Source organism: Anguilla anguilla, chromosome 1 (genome assembly GCF_013347855.1).
Source record: "Anguilla anguilla isolate fAngAng1 chromosome 1, fAngAng1.pri, whole genome shotgun sequence".
NCBI classification, from domain to species: Eukaryota; Metazoa; Chordata; class Actinopteri; order Anguilliformes; family Anguillidae; genus Anguilla; species Anguilla anguilla.
This window is the reverse complement of record NC_049201.1, coordinates 48,602,078-48,616,175: the sequence shown is the minus strand read 5'-3', so window position 1 is coordinate 48,616,175 and position 14,098 is coordinate 48,602,078. Positions and strand designations below refer to the sequence as shown.

Here is a 14,098-nt window from a genome sequence, read left to right as displayed (position 1 = left end):
GTGCCCTTCTGTTGTAGCGTGCAAACGGTGGACTTGTTAAGAGCTAAAGTCAGCACTGTCAAATAGCGGAAATTAAATCAAAATGGCGTGTGAATTGAGAGCAAATCGCTGATTGTTGTCGCCATGAAGGCAAGCTAACAAATTAACATGTGTTCTGATCCCCTTTTCCTGTAAAAAAAAAATAGCTGAAAAGGTACAAAGGACAAAATCACATATAAAAAACTATGTACATACATATATGCATATATATATATATATATAATAAATTACTACACTGTGCCGAAAAGTATTCTGGCCAGGGCATTGGCTTCCCATGGTGCATTTCAGTAGTCCAGGATTTAGCATTCAAAATGTACAGGTAAGGCCTCGGTGTCTATATCAGGGTAATTTAATGAAAAAAGCAATCTCTCCCTTTCTCTCCCTCGCTCCCTTCCCCTCTCGCTCTCTCTCTCTCTCTCAGAATGTCAGTAATTCAGCCCATGAGGGAAGCTACTCAATACCGGTGGGTGGAGAGAATTATGCAGTGCATTGTGGGCAGCGGAGTCTGAAGCCGAGCCCGAGGCCTGAGAAAGCCTTTTACAGAGGTTTATGGGAGAGGAAAAAAAGGAAATGTCAGTGCAGATTGCAGTCATTTCTCACGGACTGACCCTGCGGACAGCACAACCCCCCCCCCCCCCACCCTTCCCCCCGCCCCACGGCGCGGGCCGTGGTGACAGCTGCGGTGTGGGGCGTGTTTTGGTTAGGGGAGACTAATGATGGTGGGGTCAAGGCATTCCCGCGCGACCCTCTCCTGATAGGATAGGAAAACAGAGAAAGAGGAGCCGGCGGATTGGTGGGCTCGGCCTGAAACAGGATACCAGGGCTTGGACACAACGCTCCGCTGACACACTGCAGGATTTCCCATGGGCTCCCATCACTCTCAGCATGAGAGGGGCGGGGGGGGGGGGGGGGAGAGAGAGAGAGAGAGCATGTGAGAAAGAGAGAGAGAGAGAGAGCAGGAGAGAGGGGGGGAGAGAGAGAGCAGGAGAGAGAGAGGGGGAGAGAGAGAGAGAGAGAGCATGTGAGAGAGAGAGAGAAGGAAAGCAGGACAGAGGGAGAGAGAGAGCAGGAGAGCGGGGGAGAGAGAGAGAATGAGATGATTTGAGAGATGGAGAAAGAGACAGTGGGTTTGAAATAATTGAAAGAGACTGAAAATAAAAAAAGAAATAAGAAAAGTAACTGAAATAAGGACAGGACAGAAAGGAGAAGAGATAGAGAAAAAGGGAGGAGGATTGAGAGAGAAAGGGAGAATAAAGAGAGCAGAGTGACTTATGGTGCAAGGGTAATTCTTACACAAAAGCACCTGAGAGACGAGGGGAGGGGGGGACAGAGATAAAGTGGTGAGAAAGGGAGATGAATTCAATAAAAATTAAGTACAGAAATGACAGTAATAGGACAAAAACAGGGGAAATTCCAGTGAGTGAGAGGGAGAGTAAAGTACAGACGGAAAAGCAGAGAGAGAGAGAGAGAGATGATGAAACACTGTATGACAACAGAAAGAAAAGAAAGGAGAACAACAGGGGTAGAGATAACAAGCTCCCTCCGTATTACTTAACGCCAACCTCCACCCACACCACTTACATCTTCCTCACAGCCTTTAGTAATCGAATGAGGAAAGAGAGCAAACCGCTCATTCAGTGTGGCAGAGCTGGTCACCCACTGGAAGTCCGCATTTAAAGTGCCTCCTTTTACAGCAGCACGCAAGAACCAAAATGGCTGACGAGGCTGAACACTGCCAAAAAGGAACCGCTGACTCCCGGGTCTGAGGTCGGTGGTGGGCTGGGTCGCTCCAGGACAAGCGCTACTGGGACCTAACTTCAAATACATTACATTACATTTATTTAAAGACGCTTTTATCCAAAGCGACGTACGAAAGTGCATATCGAGGTCACTGGAACAACCACAAAACACAGGTTCGACAAGGTGCAACGCTCATGCTTGAGAACCATCAATGACGCATCATTTCCCGCGCGAGGTGAAAGCAGAGCGTGCGCCATGCGCGGGGCGGTTTGGCTAACGCTCGAGGGCGCGGCGTACCTGTCCAGCTTGATCCGGGCCAGCAGGGGCTCCAGCCAGCCCACGGTGCACTCGCAGTGCGCGTCCAGGAAGGTGATGACCTGGCCCGTGGAGAGCGAGGCGCCTTTGAGCCGCGCCCGGATCAGCCCCGACCGCTGCTCCATCCGCACCACCCGCACCGGCACCTCCAGCTTGCGCACGTACTGCTCCAGCGGCCTCTTCAGGAAGTCTGCCACACGGGGGGAAGAGAGGCCCGTTAGCCTGCTTGTTATTTTTACAAACAAGCATTGGGCTACGTTTACAATGGAAAAGGGAACAAACTCATTATGAACAACAAACAAGCATTAAGTGTTATGTGTGTAAAAACAGGTTTCGTTTGGGCTGTCGGCCAATAGCCTGCTTACTGTACACTTTTCCAAACGAGAGCCATTCAGCATTTAGCGTGGAATACACGTGTAAAAACTGATTATTAATCAAATACTGTATGCATGTCTGGCTTATGGCATTGTTACGTCTGTCTTGCATGGATGAGCACAACAGAAAGAAGTCTTGATTTTTTGTGTTTTTATTCTCGAGAAATTTTGAAGGAATGTACTTTCATGTCTTCAATGAGTTACTCACGCAAGGGTATGGACGTACAAAGGAGTGCACATATCTGGACTAAACAAACCAAAACCGAATGAACGGGAAGGCTACTCAGGGTTCAACAGGAGTTTGGGAGGGTTTGCTCACTTTGAGGGACTACACCCTGAACCTGGGCTTGCTGAGACTGAATTAAGGATTGGTCATAGATAGGGGTGCCCACAGCATGTAGAAATGTGGACACTGGAAGGTTGGGGGAACAGAATATTCTGTTCCCCACCGATACCCGTCTGAATTCTTGCCTGAGGTTGTCACCACTCAAGCGAATATATACAGCATTTCCATAAACCAAAGAACTCCAAAATAACATGCAATCTCTAGGTAATCTCCCTGTGTGGTAACTGCCAGTACTGCAAAAGTGGAATTTGAAGGGCACTTAATGCAATTGCACTTTCTAAAATGTTACTGTTACGAGGACAGGAACTCAGTGAATTAAAGTAAAAAGTGCCATGCAGATAAAATTTAATTGAATGGATTTGAATTGGGGAATAATTATGAATGATAAATGGCACGGAGCATATTTACATGGACGAACTCTGCATTTCCTGGCACGAGCCTCCTGGTGAATAACCTTGACGCTTGGCCAGGCCTTTTTCTGTCAGGCCCACGTTGTGACACATTTTTCAGTAACACGCCGGGAACAGCGTCCCAGAACAGCTGGGTCTGGAACAGAAGGGCGGCCGTCTCCGGGCAGGAGCTCAGCCGCGCCGTCCCAGCGGCCGGGCCCGGGAGACGGAGAGGCCGCCGCGTGACGGGGCGAGCGTGACGGGCGAGCGTGACGGGCGAGCGGACCGACCAGCGCCGCCGCTGTTTTAACGGGGGCCCAGCCCGAGACGGGAGAGGTCCCCGGGGCGCGGCTCTCGATGCTCAGACGCTCTCCGGCGCCACGCGGGAGCCGGTAGCGCAGCTGCGGTTAACGGCGACGGAGATACGGGCGAAGGCTGGAGGGGGAGAGCGGGGCGGGACCGAGACAGGAATCCGTCAAAAGCGGCGGTGTCAGAAAGCGCTCCGCTTTAACGGCAAGAGGCCGTCGCAGGCAGAGGGAGCGTAAAGAGGGTTATTTAAAAACCCACCCCCTCCCCACCGCAGAGAACGCTTCCCCCGCACAGAGAAACGGGCGTGGGCGGGAGGAGCGGCCATCTTACTGGCTCTCTCTCTCTCCTGTTCCAGCCCTGCTCGCACGGCCAGTGAAACGCAGAGCTCGTCAGAGGTCAGGTCTTCTCCGGCGTTTGGGGAAGGTGCCTTCCTCCTCAGGAGCACACGGGCGGGAGACGAAACGTTGAGGCCCAACGCTCCTCACAGCGACCGAGGACCGGCGAAAAGGTCGCTTTCCAGAAGAAGAAAGCGATCCCCCCCCCCATTCCTCCACCCCCGGCGCACCGTTGCACGGCAGCCCAAATGTCAGGCGCCGCCCCCCCCCCCCCCCCGTTCCTGTTGCCACGGGGTCGGCCGCTGAAGCGAGAGATACTCCATCAGCGTGGCGCCCTTTAATCTGCCGCACAGCTGCGGACCACCTGTGATGTCTCTATGGAGACTGGGGGGGGGGGGGGGGGGGGGGGGGGGGGGTCGCGCAAGGCCTTGAAGAAAAAGCCATCGCGCTAACGAGTCGGGGGGGGGGGGGGGGGGCGGGGGTGGCTGAGAAACATGAATGACGACACATCAAGAAAAACCAAAAGGATGAAGGGAGGTACGGGCGGCCGGTCCTCTGCGGTGGCGCTGCTCTCCCCACCGCGCTGCCCTCAAACAGAATTAAGATGAGAGCCTGCGCAGTGCCCATGCACCGGAGCCAAGCTGGGACTGAGGCAGTCCTGAGAGCCAATGGAGACGCATGCTGAGGTTCCAGTCTGGCTGGATGTGCGACTGTCTCCACTGGCACCTTTCACAGGAGCTTCGGTCAGAGAAGCAAACCGAAGCAAGCTTCCTGTCTGCGATGGCGACCGAGGCTTCTAAGCGACCGCGTACACGCACACGCTCGCTGTAACAGCTATCTCCATCCAATTACCGTGTTGAATTAAAGCAGTGTATTTTTTAAATTAAACCACATTAATATTCATGGACCGGCGAGCGGCCCGCCTCTCCGCGCTCCATCTGAAGCCCAGAAACAGCCTCGTTTGGAGAGAATGTTTCATTGAGCGAGGAGCCGCGCCAGCAACCGGCCCGTCTCCGCGCGGCTTCAAACGGCGGCCGACGCCTCTCTCCGCGCGCGGGGAGAGGGACGGTCGAGCGAGCTCCACGGAGAGCCTCTGTAGTTTGACGGTAATGGAACGCTTTGCACAACAGATAGACGAAGGTTTCCTATTTGCGGCAGCAACGGTGCCTGAAATCACTTCACGATGGCGACGGAAGGAACGGAGTTATCGAGAAACCCCCGACCACCCCCCCCCCCCCCCCCCCCACTAAACTATCCCTCCAGTGAAGCCAGGTCCTCACACACACAAAACCGTCAATGCGTTCGTTCATACGCTACTTTCAAAAAGACCCCAGGAAAAAGTAGGACTGGAAAAAAAAACCCTCAGCATCATTTTCAAACGTCCGAGTCCGAACTCTAAACTTCCCGAATGGCGGCGAACGCTCCTCAGACCCGGCTTATCGCCGCGTTCTAAAAGGCTGACGCCGCGGCGCTGGCCTCCTGCGGGCCAAATCGATGGGATTTGTAGCGGTGCCGGGCGAGATAGGGGCGCGGTCCTGGAGCCCGGGGAACGGCGGATTTGGGTTCCCGCGGAGCCCAGCGTTTCATCACAAAGGCCCGGGGCTTAGCGCCTCCCCTCCCACCCCCCACCCCGAGCCCTCCGCTAGCCCCGGCTCTCCCGAGCACCCTGGGCCAGGGCCAGCTGTCAATCACCCGACGCTCGTCCTCCGCAAGCTGAGAAATCCTCACATGCCAGATTACACCCAGCGCCACTCCGTCCAGATTACACCCAGCGCCACTCCGTCCAGATTACACCCAGCGCCACTCCGTCCAGATTACACCCAGCGCCACTCCGTCCAGATTACACCCAGCGCCACTCCGTCCAGATTACACCCAGCGCCACTCCGTCCAGATTACACCCAGCGCCACTCCGTCCAGATTACACCCAGCGCCACTCCGTCCAGATTACACCCAGCGCCACTCCGTCCAGATTACACCCAGCGCCACTCTGTCCAGATTACACCCAGCGCCACTCCGTCCAGATTACACCCAGCGCCACTCCGTCCAGATTACACCCAGCGCCACTCCGTCCAGATTACACCCAGCGCCACTCCGTCCAGATTACACCCAGCGCTACTCCGTCCAGATTACACCCAGCGCTACTCCGTCCAGATTACACCCAGCGCCACTCCGTCCAGTGGCACTCCATTCTCCCCCCTCCCCTAATCTACTGCACCACAAATAGCTGGGCAAATCCCCTTTAACACAGAGAAATTAATTGCTTTGTTAGAAATAATCTTTAATCCCATTATAAAATATGTGGCATCTATGTAAAGTACATAGTATGTATCTACGTGCGTTTGTGTGCACACAGTGCAAACCTAAATGTGTAAATAGTGCACTTAAATGCTTGTGAGTAAAACTGAAATAAAATGAAAAGCTTGCATAAGATCATATAAGAATGATGATTTCCCCCTGAGGGGAGGGTAGTCCAGTGCACTCAGGAAAAAAAAAACAAGAAGAGGTTTCGAAAATTCACTTCACATTCTAGCATACGGGAAAACAACCTCCAGCAAAACTGTAAGCCTGAAAATGGAGTGTGAGCAGTGAGAGGAAAACTTTCTTCACACGCTCAATAGCATCTCTTATGCTGTATCTTCAAACCACACAAAAATTTCATTTACTTGATAAACAAAAAATGACCCACAACGAACTGAATCTGGGCTGCTCAAGAGCCTCCATTACAGTAAATGCTCCTTGCCAACACTCCTGCCTTGGGTCTGTTAAACAGAAAATCAAATCTCTGTTATTTGTTTTGGGTCACTAACAGAAGGGATCCCCAAAAACAACAGGCTTTGGAATTACGCCTACGCTCAGTAGTCCAGCAGGCACACCATTAATCTTTACGGCAACGAGGGAAGTTTCTATATTCGTGCCATTCGCTGTCTTTTCATTTACATGAGATCCCGCTGTTTTTCCCCGTTTACTAATCAGATTTTTGGTGACATATTCCCATTAAAAAAAACCAAATAAAAAAATCATGTTAAAATCTCATTGCTAATGCAGATAATGAGTAATCACCAGGATGAATGGTCTCCAAATTGCGGCCAGGTCTTCCTCAGGCAGGGGGCAGGCTCTCCACATTCCAGGCAGAATGAAGCCATCAGAATCCACAGCGGCAATTATTTCATAGCTTCGCTATCGTATTTAGCATTTTATTAACACCATTCAGACAGTGACACTGAATGACATTTTTGCACTTTAAAATGCCAAAAAGTCCCTCAATTTATCCAAGAGCCACCATACGCACTTTTGTGCTCCAATCAAGAAGTACAATTACGTACATAATACTTAATACTTGTGCGTATTAATTTAAATGTAACAACATTCATAATATACACATCATGTCAATGACCCCTATGCACATATAAACATATGCATACACGTAAAGGGTAAAGGGATGTGCACTAACTCAAATACTGGGCGCACTGCACTTACTCTCCTCCAGCTCGTCATAGTTATGATAAAATGGCATGCCAGAAAGATTTATCGGGTTCATTACGCCTAATTAAGAGCGCGGCTGTAGATCTGCTCAGCGTCCCTGCCGGCACTGCTTTTCACAGGTCAGGAAGCTCACCTTCACACCGCGGGGAGAGAGGCGCTCGGCAGCCCGATCTGCACCCCGCCCCCAGCCGCAGAGCCCCCGTTTCACGAGCGCCCCGCCCGAACGCGTCCACGGAACACTCGCTTTCAGCTTCCGCCACACGGTACAGTCCTGGGCGGTTACTACGTTAAAGGCGATTTTCAGACCTGGGTTTCGTGCTGAGGGCTTTTTTTGCGAACATACTGTATAAAGTAAGCTTGCGTGAAAGGTGATAATAGCAGAGAACTTGGCGGGGTGCTCCACAGTTTTAGCGGCCACTTCCTTTTTGTGGAAACGTGATTACAGAGGAGTGCGTCTCGCACAGCTAAGCGGCGAGCGGAGGCAACGGAACCGCAAAGTGGGGAACTGGCACGCGGCGGACCGCCTCTGTCCCCAAGCGCGGCGGCAGCGGCGGCGTGTACCGACCCAGCAGTCAGGTCCGCTGGGTAAAAAAGTACATACAGGTAAATATGGAGGCAAGCCAAAGTGAAGGCTGATGGCATCATCCCAGGGATCCCGAGATCTCAGGGCCAGCTCTTGCCAGGCGGTGACACGGACAGCACGATGCAGAGTGCGTTTCCCATGCTGCTCAATTATGCGGCGTGCATGCGTGCCCAGAGCAGGCGGGGGGCCTCAGAAAATGAGAAACTGCACAAACGGTCGCTCGTTTCTGGAGCCGAAATGGCAGGATGGCCCGTGGAACATGGATAAGGGGGTGAGGGGACAGGGCCTCATTGTCAGGAACAGCGAGGAGGAAGAGAACACCCTCTGCTCTTTAAGAAACAGCTGGGGCAGGAAAACAAACTCGATGACTCCATCACTGTCCCCGCTGGCCCCACATGCACATTTCCCATGATTCCACTGGCTCTAGCAAACAAAGGCTTCATACGCCTTCTCACCAGCACAGTCCCAGACCAGAAACCATGACTGACTGAGAACACTATGACATGGACGACACCAGCCTGGACTAGACCCCTGTGCGTCTGTCTAAAAAGCTGACACTTTAAAGTCAAAAAACTTGTACTGCCCACAAATGGCTGGAGACCCAAAGCTTACAGGACCTTGGCTGCCATGCCATGGACGATGCCCAGTAGCGCCAGGCTGCACATGCCCAAATGGGATGCAGATAAAGGGACAGACGTGTCAGTGGAATGTCCCTCTGTGGGCAGAGTTGTTCTGTTCTCTCTCCCTGGGACCCCCCGCCCTGCGGCCCACACACAGGCACAGTCTCACACTCCGTCTGAACCCAGGGGAGTCAGAGGTACTCAACCAACACACACGCAAAAAATACACACTCATATGCAGGCACACAAGCAACAGATATACAGTTATGCACATTCATTCATTCTCTCTCTTTCTCTCTCTCTCTCTCTCAAGCAGAGAAGTCCAGTGATACGGACCTGCACGCTGGCTGCGTCCTCGTGTTTAAATGGGTTTTGAAGCACACACAGCGATTGGCGGTAAAAGGTTGGAGCAGCATAGCTTCTTGCTAATGAGATGCTTCACAGGAGATGAGAGAGTACCGGCATCAAACGGCAAACAAAAACAAAATCATTCACAATGTGCAGCGGGACAGTGGCGGCCATTGTCTTCCCTGATGAAGGGGAAATAAATAATTCAGATGCAGAAAGGAGAGGGGGCGTCTGCAGCGCTCAATCCAACCCCGCGCCGCTTCCTTTCTTTCTGAAGCGCTCGCAAAGGTGGGGCGGGGGAGGGGGGGGGGGGGGGGGGGGGGGGTTTTGGACGTGCGTCTCTCTGTTCCGCCCCCGCCCCCACATGCCCCCTGCGCTTGCGGAGCGCAGATAAGGGAGCCGGATTGTCCGGCTGTCCCCCCTGTCGAAAAGGACAAGGCGGGCCCACTTCAGAGCCAGGGGGAACTCTTCAGCCACTCTGGATGATTGACACGCATTCTTATCTCGCAAATGGGCTCGGACCGCCTGCCCTCGGAAGCCCCTCCCCTTTCACTCTCCTGGCGCAGAACGGGGCCACGGCACGGGCCGAGCCCGAAAGCTCAGACGCCTCGGGTTCAAGCGCAGGCTGCGCCATGACGACCGGGAGCCCGCGTTAGCGGGGCGCGGCCCGCCTCCTCCCGCCGCGGCGGGCGGCCTCAGATCCGCCGCGGACTCGCTCTGATTGCTGCCGCGTCGCTAAGCGTCCCCTAGCGACCGGCCAGGCGCCCGCAGGTTTCCGGCGGAGCGACGCTTGTCTACTGCGGCAGGCGCTAGCTCCTCCAGCGGCCCGCGGGGCGCGAGGGGAGCGAGGGGAGCGCGCTCTGCGGCTGGAGCTCCGCGCGCCTGGGTGCATGCGCTCCAGGGGGCTCTAAAGACACGTGCGCACGCTTGTGTAGGCATGAGTAACCGCCCATGTAAAGAGCTGCATTTATAGTACCTGTTTCTCACACGGTTCCAAGCGCTCAGCAGTCTAGAAGGAATTCACAGGCACCCCTTGAAAAACGGTTTACAATTAAATTAGAAATTCCGAACAGGAGGCAAGGGGGGAGACGAGGGAGGGAGTGTACGAGACCGTGCGGGTGGGAAAGTACCGCGTTTACTCCCGCATGGGGACTCCGTCCGCTCAGTGCTCAGCGAAGCTCAGCCAAACGCCCGAGCGACTGGCCCCGTGTTTATCTTTTCTAATGTCTGCTGTGAACGCAGGTCGACAGATACGCCCCGCTGGTGGATTCCTGCGACCCTGAAGTAGCTCAGTTCTGGGGTTGTCAGGAAGCTCATCCCGCTCAAACACTGTTTCAGCGCAGCGATATGCCTCATGGTCTGGAATTCTATGGCGACCTGGTGACGGCAGTGGATGGTAGACGCTTAGCACTGCCCGGTGAGGGAAGAGTCCAGTTGCCGTGAGCGACTCCTCAGGGGGGTCTGCAGTCTTCAGGACACCTCTCCTTGGACGCCATGACGGTCCATAGACCGCGAGAAAGAAACAAAAAGGCGGCAGGCCGAATGCGCTGAGGGGGGAGATGCACGCGTGCCTGTGCTCCTCTGAATTCACTCATCATCGATGCTGCGATGGTGGAACGGGTTTACAGACATGACTGGACATTCCAAATGAGGAGAGAATAAAAACTGGAAGAAAAATAAAATAAAATAAAACAGGAAGGTTGGACCACGAAGCAAAAGCAGAACCCCTCCCGTCGAAAGGGAGCGAGTCAACGGCAGTGAAGGCAGAGCCCACCGCTCCCAGCCCTCGACACGGGCGGCCATGTTGCCGTGTTGTTGTACATAATGAGAGCGAGTGATTTACAGCCCCTCTGATTACACGCTCCAGCGCTTTAATAGAAACAGAGCCTCTGAATGTCACAGGCAATCATATTGTCTTATCTCATTAAGTTGGAAGCAAAGAGACACCCAGTGGTGCCATAACATTTAGAGCCTCTGCGATGTAATGGGATACACGCACTACAGCTCCTTACAAGTGTACTCCACCGCTCACTCGGTTAGCCAAGAACTTCAGGGCAGAGCCGGGCGTGTCGGCAGCCATCTTGAACGCGTGGTGTGGACGACCACGCGTGCACTGACCACCTTGGTGGTTGCCATTGCCAGCCATTTCCAGCATCAGACAGGCCCTTCCGTGAACGTGGTGGTGGTCGTCCAATCACCGCTGCTGTTGTGAAGCAGACAGCCCTCCATAAAATCTTCCGCTGGTGTGAAACTCTTCCTCCTATAAAAAAAGTACTGGAATATACTTTTCCTCCCGGGCCTTGAACCCACGGCTCATGGGTCGTGTGTACAGAACCCCGACTGGTGCTCCGTGCCGCCGGCCGGCCCCTCTGAAAACAAACACAGCCGATCCGCAGCGAGGCCCGGGCCTGGAACAGCGGCCTCTCCTCTTTTAATCTTTCCTGACAGCCCTTCTAACGAGGCTCGAAGTGGGTAGTGCTGCACTTTCAATATTTACCTTCCCCTGGCGCGCAGAAATTGAGATAAGACAGGGGCGGGCGGGCGGGCGATACGGAGTCCCCTCCGTGTCAATTGGCCAGGTGGCACGGGGGGGGGGGCCTTCGCTCCTTCAACGGGATTGGACGAGAGCTCCACCCCTGCCACTCCCTCCGTGGAAGCCTTTTCGCGTTGGGCCGAACGAGGCACCCAGCCTCTCCGTGCTGCGCTATCGTGTGACCGTCGCGGCTCGCTCAGGGAAGACGGATCTAAGCGTCTCCGGATGCCGTGGGTGTACAAAGGACATAACGGGGATGCATTTCGGGGCGATCTCTCGTGGCTTGTGCCGCGCTCCATCCTGAGCACAGCCATGGCCATTGTGAAGGCCTGGAATCCCAAACCCATTTTAATGGGCCTGGTCTAAGCCAAGACCTATCAACTCAGGTGACAATAGAGAGCATTGCAGCTGTCTCTGGAAGGTTCTTTGTGTCAGTCAAAAGCAGAACCCGCGGTGGCAGGTTCATTTTCAGTCTGCGCAAGGGTCTCTCAGGGTTTTCTTTTCAGCACATACACCTAAAAGAAAAGAGCTCCTTTGAGATTCTCGCTTTGAGTTTCTGTGCCGAGAAAGCACTGAAAGCTCACTGCTGGAAGTTTAGATATTAGTCACTGAAGACCTTGTTACTGATATCATTAATGTCAAGCGATTTTACATAAAACGTTTTTTTTCCACCAGTCAGCGGTGATGGTAAACCGGCTCATTATACAAAAATGTTAATGTGCCTGCTTGTCAGTTAAACCTCAAATGAGATTTTTGACATTTGTTAAACTGAGCCAGATGTGAACAGCTTGCTTACCTAGTGAGCCAGCTCCTCAGACAGCGCAAGTAAATCACCCGTCTGACTGACCCAATCGACAACTTCAGATCCCACTCCGTAGGCAATGGAAGTGATGCCCATATCACCGGGATAGAGTACTACTGACTCGTATATGTAAAACTGAATTGGTCCCAACCGACCCCCGATTCGGTTGCGTTTCTGTTACTGACTGTGAGTGGTTATTTTTTTCCATACAGTTCTACATGTACTGCAAGCTAGCTAAATGCTAATGTAAGCTCGTTTAGTGGGCTGTCTATTAAAAGTGAACTTGTGAATATACATTAAAAAAGTAACAACTACCCCCAGAACCTAACTTTCCAGTTCAGAGATACTTAGGTTTCCATAAAAATGACATATATATTATCGTCCTGTTTATACATTTGGAAAAGGTAAGTACTTTTCTTCTGGCTAAAAGAACACTTGAAAATTGTGACTGCAGTGATTGTTCGAGGTCTTGAGACTGGATAATCTTGACCCATCTCTTGTGACATCACTCCTAAGTAAGTTCCACTTGGGTCCTGTCGGTTCTGTGAGTGAGTGAAAGGGCAAGAGCCATTCAGATAATGGGCGGTTTTACTTTGCAGCCAATTAACCGTCCTCTGCGCTGCGGGATTGCTGAGCATGACGCGGTCGAGAAACAAGGTGAACCTGAAATAATGTCCAGTGGCTGTCAACTGACCTTAATGGGCCACCATACACGGAGAGTCCTTGAGCCAGGCCAGCTGCACTGCCCTGTGGTCTAGGCTGTTATTCAAAATTTCATTTTTTTTGTTCTTACCTACTTTCAGGAGTAAAATACTTGCTTCATCTGGAAAAGGATGATCTGTTTGTTTCCGTCCTGTTTTTTCCTTCAACGTACAGTACCTGTTTTTTCTCAGTACCCTTTCATTATGTTTACATTTCCATTTGACATTTGAACATTTTTACGACGTTAAGATATGCAGTGGAATGAGAGGTATTCATCCTTCTGCTCCATCTGATTTGCTGAAAACAGAAAGCAGCAGACAAATCCGAATCAATATTTACATTTGGGGAAGACACAATGTAGCCCTGCCTATGCAGATGGCTGTGTGTCCACGATTTAGCCGAGTAACACAGATGTATTTAATACATTAGCAGGTTTTTCATTTAGCGCCTCTCATATCATGTCTGTATTGTTTAGTAACATTTAGTTAGCTGGTAGCCAACGGTTAACCAGCCAGCAAGATGACTAAACCATTTACAGGCTGCCATGTACAGCCAGACTGAAGAAAACATGACTCAAAATGTGAAATTCATTTCTGGCGTGAGTGGGAGTGTTATTTTGGTCGATTTTAGTTTCTGAAACCCAACGTTGACACTTCATTTCAAGCAGACTGTACCTTGTGCGTACCATAAAATGTAAAAAAAAAAAAAAAAAAAAATCTAGATGCCAAATAGCATCCACCACTTCGCGCTATAGCCAGGAGTGCATGAGGATTCCAGCGAGTATGTCAAACCCTGGGTAAAGGAACCTGAAAACAACCTGATGGATGACTGGCTAAATTACAAAAGCCAGGCCAATATGACCCAAGTCCCAGCAGCCAACTCCTATTAAATGAAGCGATATGTATAATTATTCAAATGACCTTGCTGGGTCAGTCAGATCTTGAATCAGCCCTTTCACAGTTATGACTACCTCCCTCTAAAAAAAGAAGAAAAAAAAAAGAACAGGCTCATAGCCCTGGTAGGTGTCTACAGTGCATGACTCACGCCGTACAATGCCAAACATGAGAGCGAGAGGAAGAAATAAAAGGAGAGAGTTCTAAGTCATTAAAATTCAGCACTTTCTGGCCGTCTCCCACCTCCTGCACCGCGAGAGAACGCAAGGTCAGGCGGAATGAGAACA

At 52.0% G+C, this 14,098-nt stretch overlaps 1 protein-coding gene across 4 annotated transcripts in view; it reads right to left on the bottom strand.

Annotated features, from left to right (window-relative positions):
- galnt1 (UDP-N-acetyl-alpha-D-galactosamine:polypeptide N-acetylgalactosaminyltransferase 1) overlaps window positions 1-14,098 on the bottom strand; it is a 179,397-nt gene that overhangs the window by 39,210 nt on the left and 126,089 nt on the right. For all 4 annotated transcript variants that reach the window (XM_035415704.1, XM_035415692.1, XM_035415686.1 and 1 more), the window contains one exon: window positions 2,077-2,284. In XM_035415704.1, the coding sequence (XP_035271595.1) occupies window positions 2,077-2,284 (208 nt within the window). The remainder of the gene's footprint in view (window positions 1-2,076; window positions 2,285-14,098) is intronic.